The sequence below is a fragment of the Mangifera indica genome, chromosome 20, assembly GCF_011075055.1.
Source record: "Mangifera indica cultivar Alphonso chromosome 20, CATAS_Mindica_2.1, whole genome shotgun sequence".
NCBI lineage: Eukaryota > Viridiplantae > Streptophyta > Magnoliopsida > Sapindales > Anacardiaceae > Mangifera > Mangifera indica.
In genome coordinates, this window is record NC_058156.1 from 10502854 (window position 1) to 10518135 (window position 15282).

The following is a 15282-nucleotide window of genomic DNA, read 5'->3' on the forward strand; positions in this document are numbered from 1 at the left end:
CATAGAGAATGATGCATTTAATAGTATTTATAATAAAGTCATCATACAATAATTTCAAGAGATGAATATCTTGAAATATCTTATTAATACGATTATTAAATTTTTTTAATTATAAAGGTATTAGTTAATGAATATCTTATTAATACAAATATTTAGGTTTGTTTTAATATAAAATTTGCTTATGTTATTCTAATTTTGACCCCTTAGATTTCATTTTTGGGTTCACCACTGGTGCATGGTGTTGATTTTCGCTTGAGGATTTCATATATTCAAATTTATGCATGATACATATTTTTTTTTCTCAATCATTTTATAAATATATGACATATCATTATGTGATTAAGTAGTTTTAAATTAAAAATAAAATAACATCTAATCACATGATAAAATATTATTTTTTGTATAAAAAATTATGTACATAGACATAAGTTTATTGTTTATAAATTCAGCAGCAGAAACCCAAATGATAAATAAAAAATGAGAAAAAAAAGAGAACAAATGGATGAAAGGAACATACTTGAAAAAGGATTCACGATATTTCAAAATATAAAAACAAAAATATGTGATTGAATATTATTTTTTATTTAATCTAAAATGTTAAAACATGAAAGTATTATTGAGAGTAATGTTATCTCACAATGACCATATTAGTGCATTGCACATATTCCTATTCATATTTGCCAAACGACTATTTTCCACTTAAGGTTTGATAAAACAAAATTTTCACTTAAATTTGAAAAAAAAACATTTTTCAGCAAAAAATAAAAATCACTTCCAGCCTCCAGTCGAGCCCTTCCAGTCTACTCTTCACAGTTTCTAATTCCTTCTCCATACCATCCACCTTCGCCTCCATTCTCGTCATCAGCCTTGATACCAGGTTTGATAGGTACCTGGGTAAGGACTCTCCTGCAATGATTCAAATCAGCAATTTATCTGCGACTCTTGAAGTTTTTCTTGACAAATTGCAGGAAACTAAAGGCTCTAAGCTTGGTTTATAATCCACTGTATGGAGTCTTGCCACTTTCAATCAGCAATTTATCTGCGACTCTTGAAGTTTTTCTTGCAAGTAATTGCAACATCAAGGGCAGCATTCCTACTGAGGTAAGTAACTTGCATAGCTTGATAATTTTAGCTCTTTCGGAAAATGACTTGAACTGATTTATTCCAACAACGGTGGGAAATTTGCAGAATCTCCAAAGTCTTTGGCTAGATGAAAATATATTTTTGGGATTCATTCCTTACGAGCTTTGCCAATTACACATGTTAAAGAAACTGCTGTTGAATGACAATATGCTTTCTGGAGCAATACCAACATGCATGACGAATTAGACTTCTCTAAGAGATCTGCAGTTAGGCTACCCCCATCTTTATAGACTCTTCAGTATATCTTGCTTGGTAAACTTGTCATCTAATTCATTGAGTGGTTTTTTATCTCCAGGTATACAGAGTTTGAAGGTTTTGAGAGATCTAAATTTGTCAAAAAATCACTTATTAGGAAATATTCCCACCACCCTTGGGGGCCTTAAATCTTTTGAAACTCTATCTTTGGCAAACAATAGATTTGAAGGTGTCATCCCCAACACATTTGGAACATTGATAAGCTTGGTATCCTTGAATCTCTCTAACAATAGTCTTTAAGGTGAAATTCCCAAATCATTAGAGGCTCTCACCTATCTCAAAAACTTTAATGTCTCTGTAAATAATTTACAAAGGGAAATTCCCAGCAAAGGTCGTTTCAAAACATTTTCTGTTCAATCATTTTTGCTAAATCATGCATTCTGTGGTTTGCCAAGGTAAGGGGTTCCTTTTTGCAAGGTTGACACCATGAAATGATCAAAAACACTAGTAATGAAATAAATTTTGCCTTTGGTCCTGCCAGTTTTAATGATAATGATTGTAACCTTTGTCTTTATAAGGTATCATTACAGAAGAAAGCAATTTTTGGTTAATCAAGTTGATTGTTACCTATAGCAACATGGGGAAGAACATCATATCTAGAAATTCAACGAGCCACCGATGATTTTAGTGAGTACAACCTGCTAGATATTAGCAGCTTCGGTTCAGTATTCAAAGGGATACTTTCATATGGAACTATAGTTGCAATAAAGGTCTTTAATTTGCAAATAAAAAGAGTACTTAGAAGTTTTGATTTTGAATGTGAAGTATTGCACAAATCTTATAAAAATCTTGGGCAGCTACTTTAACATCTATTTGAAGGCCTTGATACTTGAATTCATGCTAAATGGTAGTCTTGAGAAGGGGTTGTATTCTCACAACTATTGTCTTGATATGCTACAAAGGTTGAACATAATGATAGATGTTGCTTCGGTTCTTGCATATCTTCATCATGATTATTCAACACCAGCCATCCATTCTGATTTGAAGCCTCAGAACATCTTATTGGATGAAGACATGGTTGCATATGTGAGTGATTTCAACATTGCCAAGCTCTTAGATGAAGGAAATACAAAGACATGAACCCCTACACTAGCAACTATGGGGTATATGGCACCAGGTGATGTTTATTGTTTGAATTCTAAATCTCAGTTAGAATATTATTTATTTGTTATGATGAATTTAATTGAAATTTGCAAAATATAGATCAATGGGAATTGTTAGGGGATGTCTATAGTTTTGGCATCTATTGTTTCCCACAGATGATGGAGAAATGTGTTTAAAGAATTTCGTGGAGACATCATTGCCTGATGCAGTAAATGAAGTTGTGGATCAATATGAAAGATGTCTTGGCAAAACTCAAGAAGATTAAATTGTAGTTTCAGTAAGATGCAGACTCCTGGTAAATAGTATTTTGATTTATGTTATCTATCTAGTTGAAATTTGAATAATGGATTTTAAGCTACCTAGAATTTCATAGATTTGTCATGGAGAAGCTGCCATATGTGATTTGCCAAGTTTATCATATATTTGTTGGTAATGTTGTTTATCTTCTTAATCTTCTTGATTAAGAAGATACAGTATGAGTTACAAGAAATACAGAAGAAGACTTAATTTTCCTGATTTAAACAACATCAATGAGGAAATAAGAAAACGAGATATAACCCCTTTGTGGACGCATAATCTCTCAAATAAGGAAAGGCTCCGACCACCGCCATGAATGCGTGCAATGCCTCCCGCTGCCCCTTCATGGTGGCACGATCATATGTCAACCCAATCTAACTATACACTGCCCCCAAATTAGACAGCACTGCCGCCTCCTCCAGATGAATGTTCTGCTGACTGGCCTTTTGCTTGGTCTTAAATGCATCGTACCCCAAAAACGTGACCGTATTGATGGGTCCTCAAGAATCTAGAGGACCTAATTTAACACCTCCAGCAACAGATATACCAAAAAGAACTTCTCCAAGAATCTATTAAACTACTTTAAGCAATCAGAATCACAGAGAAAGCAGAATTAACTATTAAACACAAAGAACCCTAAAAACAAAACTATTATCATCAACAGAAGCACTCAAGACAACAAAGAGAGAAGAAGCACGAATAATAGCTCAAGTTTCATTCAATATCCTCAAAAATCATACAATAATTGTGACAAATTACATCTTTTATACACTGAACTATAACCAGCTACAGCTGGCAAAAGTAATCTAAACCATCTGATTATCAATTGAAAACGATACCTCCATCGTAGCTCACCGTTGATCTCCTCGCTAATAACTGTCTCGACAACTGCATCATTGCCGTTAAAATCATGTCGGATTGAAGCAGCACATCACAGCCCTAGATCCCCTTTTAGTCAGAGAAACGAAAATTTTAGAGAGACACACACATCTTCTGCAGTAAGCCACCCTCCTTTCCTTGGACTTTTCAACCATGATTAATGAAACGATGCATTTTGAAATTTATTCAAAACGCACCGTTTTTGCTTTATAGTACACTGCAACTATCCTATGAACTTTAACATAATCTTTAACACAAACTAATTAGTGTTACATAATATAAGTTTCAATTATTATATTTATAAATCTAATATATTTTAATATAGTATTAGAATACAAGTCAAATGGGTGCCTCTAACAGCCAAAAGTGATCTTAAATACCAAGTGACAATACACCCAATAAAATAATAGACGTAACAGTTTATGATAGTTGTATTTGAGGAAGAATGTTAGAAACTAAAAAGTCTTACATTAAATAAAAATAATGTAAAATAGATCAAATATTAATATAAATTAATTGAATTTGTATAATATGAGTTTTAATCCTTATACTTATAAATTTAATATATTTCATTGAATCATTGTTAGAAGAGATGGGGAAGCACATCTCGATGAGGCAAAGGGCCTTGAATTAATTTATGAAGAGATCGCGACGTGTAGAGGGCATGGAGTCTAGTACACGCCTGATGTAGGAGTGACTTTGCTCTGGCATGAGATCATCCTCAAGATTGACAAGTTCGTGCTCAGAGTGAGGGAAATGAAGTTGTGCAAGGGACAGTAGATGTCAATTGAAGACGTTCTCTTCTCAATGATGGCTAGCAGATGTTGGTGGCTGCAGAGAAGTAGCCAGTGGAAGGTGATGACATGGACATGATTCAAGAGAGTGAAATCATAAATTTGAAGGGGAAGATTGACGAAGAATAAGCTGAAAATGGAGGGTTTGGACTCGCGGGATTATTAATTTTTTATCAACTTTTTTTTAATTTTATTTTCTCGTTAGCACACTAAAGAGACTTAATAAATAATAATAACTTAATTAGTTTCTTCAAATCATAGACAAAAGTTACAAAAACGACCCAAACTTAGCCTAGTAGCTTACAATAGGAAACAACCACGTTAAGATTGAAGACCACAACAGTTGACTAAACATGTACTGGGCTAAGGAGGATAGCCCAATCACATATCATATTTAGACAATCAGAATTGTGTGTCATATATTTTATAATTAAGGTTAAATTAGAATCAAGTTTATTCAAAAGTAAAATCTAGTTTGACTTAAATAAGTCCAAAATAAGTTCAAAACAAATGAATTCAAGCTTGAGCTCAACCTTGTAAGTTAAATATTTTTTAGCTTAAACTCGAGTTTGAGGGGAATTTGGTTCACCAAGTTCATGTGTCTGAAAAAATTTAATACGAATCGACTTAAACTACATCATTTTAAATATTACACATCAAAACAATATTGTTTTAGTCATATTTCACTAACTATAATGCTGAGTTTATGTTGGCTAAAAAAAAATATAAATGTTTGAAAATGAAGTAAGGGGTGTTTGGATTTAGTTTAGTTTGTATTCATCCCTAATTTTTTTATATACCTATAAGATTAATAATGACAAGTTTGTAAATTTTTTTAGTGTGAAAAATAAAAGTTTATAGTTGAAAGTATAAATTTATTTCATCTTAATGAGTACATATAATTGGTGGTTAAAGTTATAAAAATAGTAACTACGATGACAAAATTAACTATGATTCTACTCGTTAATTTTTTATCGCTAAAAACCTTTTATTTGTTGTAGTATCTGTAATAATTCTAATATTTTAAGGATAATTCAATATTTAAAAGTTTATAAGATATATAAGAAATGAGATAAGCTAGGGAGAGGACAAATTGAAGATATATTTATCTTCATCCTTGATTTAGAGGATTTTAGTCGTCTTTATCCCCATCGGGGAGGAGCATGCCAGTGACCTAATTTGGTTGATTTGCCTTTTTTTTTTTTTAATACAAAACATTCAAGTCTTGTTTAATTTATGAAAGGCCAACCCAAACACAACCTCATTCATAAATAAGTTGATCTAAACACAACTCAAATTAGAATTTATATAAAAAATACTCAATAGGTATGTGTTATGACAGGTTAATAGATTGTATAAAAATTCATCAACTCAACATTCAACCAAATCTAGGATAAAAGGCAAAAATTTCTTTTCTTTATAGTTCCATAAATTCATTATATTTTTTATTATTTTGATATTACATAGTTTCTAAAATGATATTAATTAAAATAAACAAAAAAATTTATGTCTAAACCTTTCTAAGTCAACTTTTAATGCGGGTACTTTTTTAAACAAACTCATCACTTATTTCAATAATACCATTTTCTTTTAATTGTATTCTTTCTTGACACATCTCATGACAACACACTCTAATAGTATATTATCACATTGAAAGTAAATAAGTTTGATAACTTATATCATAATAAATCAAAACTTTCTTTGAAAACTTATTATGAAAACTTCTATTGATAAAAGTTAAAACTTTGGATATAGACTTTTGAAAAAAGTTAATATTTTTGTTTGTTTGTTAGTAGTTATCAATTACATTACTTATAGACAGTTAATATCTATTGTATTAATTAAAGTAGTTTAATTTTTTATATCTAAATCAAAACAAAAAGTAAAAATATGATTTCTTGAAAACTAGAATGCCAATGCCAACGCCTAAATTTTATTGTCGTTAAATTTATTGTCTAATATAAATGCCCATGCATTACAATTTATATTTATATTAGGCAACAAATATGATATTAAATTTAGGTAATAAATTGCCTAATAAATTTAGGTAATAAATTGACTAATAATATAAACATGATATTAGATTTAAATTGCCGAATACAAACATGATATTAAATTAAGTAAAATCGAAGATTCAACACAGTGGAATAGTGGTGGTGACAGAAACCTAATGGTTTACCTTGAATAAGAATAGTGCAGTTTCTTTGCTTTATTGGCGTATTACCGCTAATCACGCAGAAGATTAACAATGCATTATGAAGAATAATAATGAAATTTAGAACAAGAAGCCATTTCACTGTCTTCGCAACAATACTTTTTGAACTTTACCCAGTAGATTTCATCCAATTTCAGGCTAATTTATTAGCTTTTTCTTTTTGAACCAGAGTTTAGAAAAATAGTTATCTTGGGATTTGCATCAAAAGAAATAGATTTGATCTTTAGAAAAAAAAATTATATAATACATTTGCATTTATAATCAGAAATTTTAATATTTTATTTTAATAGAATTTGGATTGAATTATGTATCTTCATCTAGGATTATATGGATTCAAACAAAATTTGAATAAGAGTAAACTTAAATTCAGTTTGAATCCAAAATGATCAACTCCATATTAACCTCAACTTGTTTGAATTGTTAGAGAATAAGCATAATCGTTGAAAAACAAAGAATCAATAGACAAGAAGAAAATCATTGAAGAGCTGGTTTTAATTACAATTTTAATCTATTAAAATATATATTATTTAATAAAATTAATTGAATTATAGTTTTGTATAACATAATATAAACATGTAAAATAAATATAAAATATACATATAAAGAAAAGGACAAAATAAATATGAAAAAACAAACGATTTATTTAAAAATTATATTAAATATAGTTATATATATGTATTTTAAAAATACAATTTACAGTTTGATTCTATTTGAAAATTGCCCAAATTACAACCTAAACTGAAAATTGTTTTAAAAAAATTTATCATTCAAAACCAAACCAAAACTGAAAGCTGCTAAAGAGAAACTTTTTAAAAAAAATAGCAGATTTTACTTAAATGCCTTTCTTACTAACAAAAATTGTTTAAGTTAATGGCTTATGGATGAGATTTTAGGTTTTCAAAACTTAGCCAGTGAGAGCTTGGGAAAACATTAAATTGGGTGGGAATAAGTCTTTTGGCCCTATTTTTTATTCTGATTACTATCAAATTAATTGGAATTTGGGTAAATTGCAGTATCAAATTAATGGTATTGTAGCTTAGTCAAATTAGACCAGATTAATTCGTTCTTCTATCCCACTTAATTAGACTAGTTTACTTGACTTTTGGCGTTTTCCACTTATGTTTCAATTAAATTGGTAGTTACAACAAATTAGCAAATGGAGCTAGGGCCCTACCATTAACTATTGTTGGAAGGAGTTGTGTTTGATCTTAGTCTTTTTGATGAAAAATTTGTGTGACACTAGAAAAGTTTGTTGTCAATCCTTGAGCTATGTTTGTTGTCAGTCTTCCCAATGGAAAAAATGTGTAAAGAAGTAAAAACGTTTGTCTATCCTTGAGTTGCCTCTTTTCTCGGTCTTCACGATAGAAAAACTGTGTAAAGACATGAGAACATTTGTGGGTCTTTGTCTACCCTTGAGCTAGTCTGTTCTCATTCTTCTTGATGGAAGAATTGTGTAAAAATGTAAGAACGTTTATGGGTCCTTTTCTATCTTTGAACTGTGTTTGTTCTCAATCTTCTTGATAGAAAAATTGAGTAAAAACGTGAGAATGTCTGGGGGGTCCTTGTCAATTCTTGAGCTGCCTCTGTTTTTAGTCTTCCTGGTAAAAGAATTGTGTAAAGATGTGAGAAATGGGGAGTAAGTTGCAGAAATTTATGGAAGAAAGGAAAATATTCGGTCTCAGTCTCTTTGTTTACCTTGAATAAGAAAGATTTCAGTCTTTTTGTTTTATTGGTACATTCAAAGGTTACTTTTTGAAATTAAACCCTAATCACGCAAAAGATTAAGATTAATAAAGCATTATGAAGAATAATAATGATATTATATAGTACAACAAGCCATTTCACTATCTTCATTTCGCAATAGTACTTCTTGAATTTTTTCATGAAAATTAATTAGCTTTTTCTTTTTGAACCAGTGTATAGAAAAATAGTTATCTTGGGATTTCCACCAAAGAAATAGATTTGATCTTTTGAAAGAAAAAAATATAATATATTTGCATTTATAATCTTAAATTTTAATATTTTACTAATCAAAATTTATAATCTAAATAGTTTCATAAAATTTAGATTGAATTATGTATGTTCATCTTACTAATCAAAATATACACATATAGGATTATATGGATTCAGGCTGAACTTGAATAAGAGTCAACTCAAATTTAGTTTGAATCCAAAATAACACTTGATATTAACCTCAACTTATTCAAATTGTTAGAGAAGAAGCATAATCAATGAAGAAAAAGAAAAATCGATTAAAAAGAAGAAAAATCATTGATAATTTGATTTTAATTATAGTTTTAACCTATTAAAATTAGTCATTTTAAAATAAATATAATTTAATAAAATTAACTAGATTGAATTTTTTTACAACATAATATAAATATATAAAATAAATATGATATATATATATATATATATATATATATATATATATATACATGTAAAGAAAATGATAACATAAATATGAAAAAAAAGTTGTTTATTAAAAACTTTTATCAAATATAGTTATATATATGTAATTTAAAAATATAATTTACGATTTAGTTTTATTTGAAAATTGCATAAATTGCAAGCCAAATTGAAAACTGTTTTAAAAAAATTTACCCCAAAACCAAACCAAATAATAATTTTTAAGCATTTTAGTTCGATTTTAGATTATGTATCAAATTACACACACCACTATTAGTTCAGCTCTTCCAACTCCAATCCTGCAAATCCATCTTCTCGAACTCCAATCCTGAACCTTTTTAATCAAATTTCGATTCTCTCAAGGTTCAATTGAAATCGTCCTAATTTTTCTTGTCAATTTTCTCAGTTTTGGTATTTTCAATTGAATGACATTCGCATATTATTAATTATTATCATAAATTTATAATAATTATATGGACGAACGGAAAGGTTTTAAAATATTATAAAAATATCAGTTTCTCTGGTAGGTTAATCGGAATTTGGGTGAATCGCAGTGATGAGCAATGCAGATATCATGTAATGCCTTTCTAATTCTCTCCAGAAAACGGAAAGCTTTTAATTACAACTTGTTCATTCTTTGTTGCATTCTCTGTTCTTCGTTTCTTGTGCTCTTTGCACAGATCTGCTTCTCTCAATTCATTTTCCCAGTTAATGATAAATGTTTAAGTTAACGTTTTGATTCGGGATGGATTTGGACCAAGCCAAACTCAAGCTTGACTGAGTATAAATTTAACTCAAGTTCAATTACAATTGCAAGCTGAGTTTGATATAGTGGCTATGTCAAATTAGACTATGATTAATTCTTCCTTCTTTCACGCTTAATTAGACCATGGTACCTGACTTTTGGTGTTTTCCACTCATGTTTCAATTAAATTGGTAGCTAAAACAACTATTGTTGGAAGGAGCATGTTTGTGGGTCCTTGTCAATCCTTGGACTACGTCTGTTTTCAGTCTTTATGATGGAAAAATTGTCAAAAGATGTGAGAATGTTTATAGGTCCTTGTCTATCCTTGACTTGTATCTTTTCTTAGTCTTTTTAATGGAAAAATGGTGTAAAGACATGAGAAAGTTTGTTGTTTGTCTATCATTGAACTGCCTCTATCCTCAGTCTTCCTGATGGAAAAATTTTCTATAGATGTGAGAAAAGGGGAAGAAGTTGAAGAAATTTATGTAAGAAATCAAAGTGGAATGAAAATATACAGTCCACTAACAAAATGTTGTTCATTTAGACACACGGTCATATATAAGTTCTTATCCCCTCTTTTATCCAACTTGATACTCCTCCCTCACAATTAAATGGGGAATATCTTGTGCATCTATTTGTTTTTGCATTGCTGTTTCATGGCTATCTTGGCTGTGACAGTGAAAAATTTAACAACTGATCAATATGCTCTTCTTCAATTCAAAGCACATATCACGTCCGATCCTTACAGTGTACTGGCATATAACTGGTCCATTTCTAATCCAATCTGTAACTGGGTTGGAATTTCCTGTGGTGCTCGCCATGAAAGAGTCACAGCTTTGAACCTTCCATTCATGGAACTCGGAGGCACTATCTCTCCACACTTGGGCAATCTCTCATTCCTGGTGAAACTTGATCTTAGTTACAACAATTTCCATGGCCATCTGCCGAATGAACTGGGACAATTACGCCGACTGAGAGCCTTTTCTATCAGTAACAATACAATAAGTGGAGGAATTCCAGGATTTGTCGGTCTCTTATCCAGTCTCCAAATCCTGAAACTTGAATTTAATGATTTCTCAGGTACCATCCCAGATGTTCTCTTCAATGTAACTACGCTAGAGGCCTTGTGGACACACGACAATGATATCCGAGGAAGCATTTCATCAGAGATTTCGAAGCTCGCCAGGTTGAAAATTTTCTATATGTCATATAACTTTCTCTCGGGCTCCATACCTTGGAGCAGCGTCTACAACTGTTCCTTGCTACAAGTGTTTCGTTTAGGCGGCAATTCTTTGTCTGGCAGTCTACCGGATGGTCTCTGTAATCGTCTTCCAAAACTTGAATGGCTAACTCTAGCTTTAAATGGACTTTCTGGCCAGCTTCCAAGAAGTTTTGGCAACTGCAGCGAGGCTGTTGTTTATTCATTGTCGGAAAATAAAATTACAGGACTCATACCACAAAATATTGGAAATTTGAGTAAGATTACGTGGTTGGCTCTTGATGGTAACAACTTAGAAGGTATGATTCCACCATATTTTTTAAGCATAATTTACTTTTAGCTGGCATGTGTATTCATTATCAATAAAACTACGTGGATAAATTTTTGAGTGCACAAATGATATGTTATCAAATAATTAGGTATGATTCTCATCTTGGTATAATTTGGCTATAAAATGTAATTTCCATGTTCATGCTATTTAATCTCTAATTAATGTTTTGGTAAATTTATGTTGTCGAGCAGGTGACATTCCACAAGGGATTGGCAAGTTGAAGAATTTACAGGATTTTTCTCTTGCTTATAATAATTTAGCAGGTATAATCCCTTCCAAAATTAAATATATCTTTAACAATAAAACTATGTACATCTTTTTTAGTATATAATTAGATATAAAGATGATGTATCATCGTATGATTGAATAATTTTAAATTAAGAGTAACATTACTCTTGATGACACGTAACATAACTCTTTATTTAGATTGACCATCTCAAGTTCCATTCATTCTTTATACATCAATGATAAATTAATTGGGTTAATTAATCGAGATAAAGTATATTTATAGCAAGAAGAAATGTTATGTATATTCATTTTTTATACACATTTTAGATATACAAATAATGTGTCATCTTTTAAGTGGGTATTACTTTATCTTTTATTTAAAATTATTTAATCACATAATACTACAACAATAAATATTAAAAATATGCACTCTTTCGTTAATAAATGTGCATCAGCATACCTTGAGTTGATAAAGTCAAAAGTGTGTTGATTTAGGTTATGGCAAACCCCCAAAATCAAATAATTAAAGTAACACAAAATAATCAAAATATATATAACCATTATATTTTAATATTTATACGCATTTCTTTCCTATATACGTTTCAATGTTTCAGTTTCCCGCTACTATGATGTTTGCCTTCTAGCAGGTGAAATTCCAGAGGAGATAGGCAATTTGCAAAATCTTCAACAGCTATTTCTAGGTTCCAATAACTTAAGTGGTGCAATTCCAGCTTCAATCTTCAATCTTTCAACCGCAATTAGGATTAGTCTAACTGGGAATAACCTTTCAGGTTATCTACCATCAACCATTGGCCATGGAGTTCCCAACTTGATGGATCTTTACTTAGGGTCAAATGAACTTACTGGAACAATCCCCACCTCCATCACCAATGCTTCCAAGCTCGTTAAGCTAGATCTGCCCTTCAACTCATTTTCTGGGCTTGTTCCAAATACATTTTGCAACTTGAAATTCCTCGAATGGCTTAGTCTTGGGTCCAATAACTTCACCACTGAATCACCAACTGCAGAATGGAGCTTTTTGCCTTCTTTGACAAATTGCAGGAAACTAAAGGGTGTAATCTTTGATAATAACCCACTGTATGGCGTCATACCACATTCAATCGGCAATTTATCTGCAACTCTTGAGTATTTTTCTGCAAGAAATTGCAAGATCAAAGGCAGCATTCCTACAGAGGTGGGTAACTTGCATAGCTTGATATTATTAGATCTTTCCGAAAATGACTTGAACGGATTTATTCCAACAACGATGGGAAATTTGCGGAATCTCCAACGTCTAGAGATAAATAAGAATAATTTTTCGGGATTCATTCCTTACGAGCTTTGCAAATTACACATGATAGGTGAACTGCAGTTAAATGATAATATGCTCTCAGGACCAATACCAACATGCATGGCGAATTTGACTTCTTTGAGAGATCTACAGTTAGGTTCCAACAAATTTACCTCTAGCATACCCCCATCATTGTGGACTCTTCAGTTTATCTTGCAGGTAAACTTGTCATCGAATTCATTGAGTGGTTTTTTATCTCTAGGCATACAGAATTTGAAGGTCTTGAGAAATCTAGATTTGTCAAAAAATCTTTTGTCAGGAAACATTCCCACCACCCTTGGGGGCCTTCAATCTCTTGAAACTCTATCTTTGGCAGACAATGGATTTGAAGGTGCCATCCCCAACACATTTGGGGCATTGATAAGCTTGGTATCCTTAGATCTCTCTAACAATAGTCTTTCAGGTGAAATTCCCAAATCATTAGAGGCCCTCACCTATCTCAAGAACTTCAATGTCTCTGTAAATAATTTACGAGGGAAGATTCCCAACAAAGGTCCTTTCGAAACATTCTCTGCTCAATCATTCTTGTTAAATCATGCATTGTGCAGTTTGCCGAGGCAAGGGGTTCCTCTTTGCAAGGTTGACGCCATCAAAGGTTCAAAAACACTAATAATGAAATATATTTTGTCTTCAATCCTGCCAGTTTTAATGGCAATGGTTGTATCATTTATCTTCATCAGGCATTATTATAGAAGAAAACATTCTTCAGTTAATGGAGTTGATTTGTTACCTTTAGCAACATGGAGAAGAACATCATATTTAGAAATTCAACAAGCCACTGATAATTTTAGTGAATGCAACTTGCTTGGTATTGGCAGCTTTGGTTCAGTATTCAAAGGGATACTTTCAGATGGAACTATAGTTGCAATAAAGGTCTTTAGTTTGCAAGTAGAAAGAGAACTTAGAAGCTTTGATTCTGAATGTGAAGTATTACGCAACATTCGTCATCGAAATCTCATAAAAGTCTTGAGCAGTTGTTGTAACATCGATTTTAAGGCCTTGATACTCGAATTCATGTCGAATGGTAGTCTTGAGAAGTGGTTGTATTCTCACAACTATTTTCTGGATATGCTACAAAGGTTGAACATAATGATAGATGTTGCATCAGCCCTTGAATATCTCCATCATGATTATTCAACACCAGTCATCCATTGTGATTTGAAGCCTCAGAATATCTTATTAGATGAAGATATGGTTGCCCATGTGAGTGATTTCGGCATTTCCAAGCTCTTAGATGAAGGAGATTCGAAGACACAAACCCTTACACTAGCAACTATGGGGTATATGGCACCAGGTGAAGTTTTTAATTCTAAATCTTAGTTAGAATGTTATTTACTTTTGATGATGAATTTAATGTAAATTTGTAGAGTATGGATCAATGGGGATTGTGTCCACAAGAGGAGATGTCTACAGTTTTGGAATTTTGTTGATAGAAACTTTCACAAGAAAAAAGCCCACAGATGAGATGTTTGCTGGAGAAATGAGCTTAAAGAACTTGGTGGAGGCATCATTGCCTGATGCAGTTACAGAAGTTGTGGATGCTAATCTGTTAAGAGATGAGAATGGTTTTGTTGCCAAAGTGAATTGCATGTTAAGCATCATGAATTTGGCTTTGAATTGCTCCAGATGCCTTGGCAAAACTCAAGAAGATCAGATTGCAATTTCAGCGAGATGTAAGAGGTCCCTAAATAAATGTTGTAATGTACGTTATTTATGTTCTTAGTTTCTTGTTTAAGATCTTTCTAGTTGATGATTATCTATCTAGTTAAACTTTGAATAATGGATTTTGAGCTTCCTTCAATTTCAACTTTGAATAATGGATTCTGCAGATACAGCATTACTTCAACACATTGAACCAAACGCACAGTTTTGAGATGGCCTTTAAGCTTCCACTGAAGATCAGTGTAACTGTTGTGTTTTCTTGCTCTGGTCTTCGATCTTCTTGTTTTTTTTTTTTTTTGTTTGCATTTGAAATCTTTCTACAGGCATCTGTTTTGTGGCGTCGGCATATGCTGCAACTGCAGCATCTGGGGTCATGCTTTGGTAATGAGAAGGCAACCGAGCAGCTTGTTGTGATGCATAGTAAACTTGTTCACGAGCAGGATTTGCGTTCTCATAGCCATTCTTCTGAGCCTCATCGTGAACACGAATCGGTTAGTTTGCCGAGTTTAATTTTTCTTCATGCTTCTTTGAGTAGTGATTGCTGCGACTTTAGAAGGAGAATTCTGGATAGGCGGTGCACATGTTTTTGGATTCTTAAAGAGGCAGCTGCAACCTGTACAAGGCTGGGGCAAAATTGTGGAATCTTGTAG

At 31.8% G+C, this 15282-nt stretch overlaps 2 protein-coding genes and 1 long non-coding RNA gene across 3 annotated transcripts; 2 read left to right on the plus strand and 1 right to left on the minus strand.

Annotated features, from left to right (window-relative positions):
* Positions 1 to 2883: 2883 nt before the first annotated feature.
* LOC123204766 lies at positions 2884 to 3844 on the minus strand. The gene is made up of 2 exons (XR_006499615.1): positions 3639 to 3844; positions 2884 to 3368 (listed from the first exon to the last, which is right to left on the minus strand). It is a non-coding gene; the product is annotated as an uncharacterized LOC123204766 (long non-coding RNA).
* A 6653-nt stretch (positions 3845 to 10497) lies between these two features.
* LOC123204336 (probable LRR receptor-like serine/threonine-protein kinase At3g47570) lies at positions 10498 to 10951 on the plus strand. Its single transcript, XM_044620941.1, has 2 exons — positions 10498 to 10866; positions 10922 to 10951. The coding sequence occupies exons 1-2, from the start codon at positions 10498 to 10500 to the stop codon at positions 10949 to 10951; spliced, it is 399 nt and encodes a 132-aa protein (XP_044476876.1).
* An 838-nt stretch (positions 10952 to 11789) lies between these two features.
* On the plus strand, positions 11790 to 15282 carry LOC123204338 (receptor kinase-like protein Xa21). The gene is made up of 5 exons (XM_044620942.1): positions 11790 to 11796; positions 12234 to 14264; positions 14338 to 14672; positions 14800 to 14874; positions 14956 to 15282. The coding sequence occupies exons 1-5, from the start codon at positions 11790 to 11792 to the stop codon at positions 15280 to 15282; spliced, it is 2775 nt and encodes a 924-aa protein (XP_044476877.1).

Excerpts from the sequence above, each read along its gene's own strand:
- LOC123204336 (XM_044620941.1), top strand. The coding sequence starts at position 10,498 with ATGGCTATCTTGGCTGTGACAGTGAAAAATTTAACAACTGATCAATAT. Across the intron at positions 10,867-10,921 it reads GTGGAGGAATTCCAGGATTT|GTACCATCCCAGATGTTCTC; the intron begins GTCGGTCTCTTA and ends ATGATTTCTCAG.
- LOC123204338 (XM_044620942.1), top strand. Across the intron at positions 14,265-14,337 it reads TATGGGGTATATGGCACCAG|AGTATGGATCAATGGGGATT; the intron begins GTGAAGTTTTTA and ends GTAAATTTGTAG. Across the intron at positions 14,875-14,955 it reads AGCTTCCACTGAAGATCAGT|GCATCTGTTTTGTGGCGTCG; the intron begins GTAACTGTTGTG and ends ATCTTTCTACAG.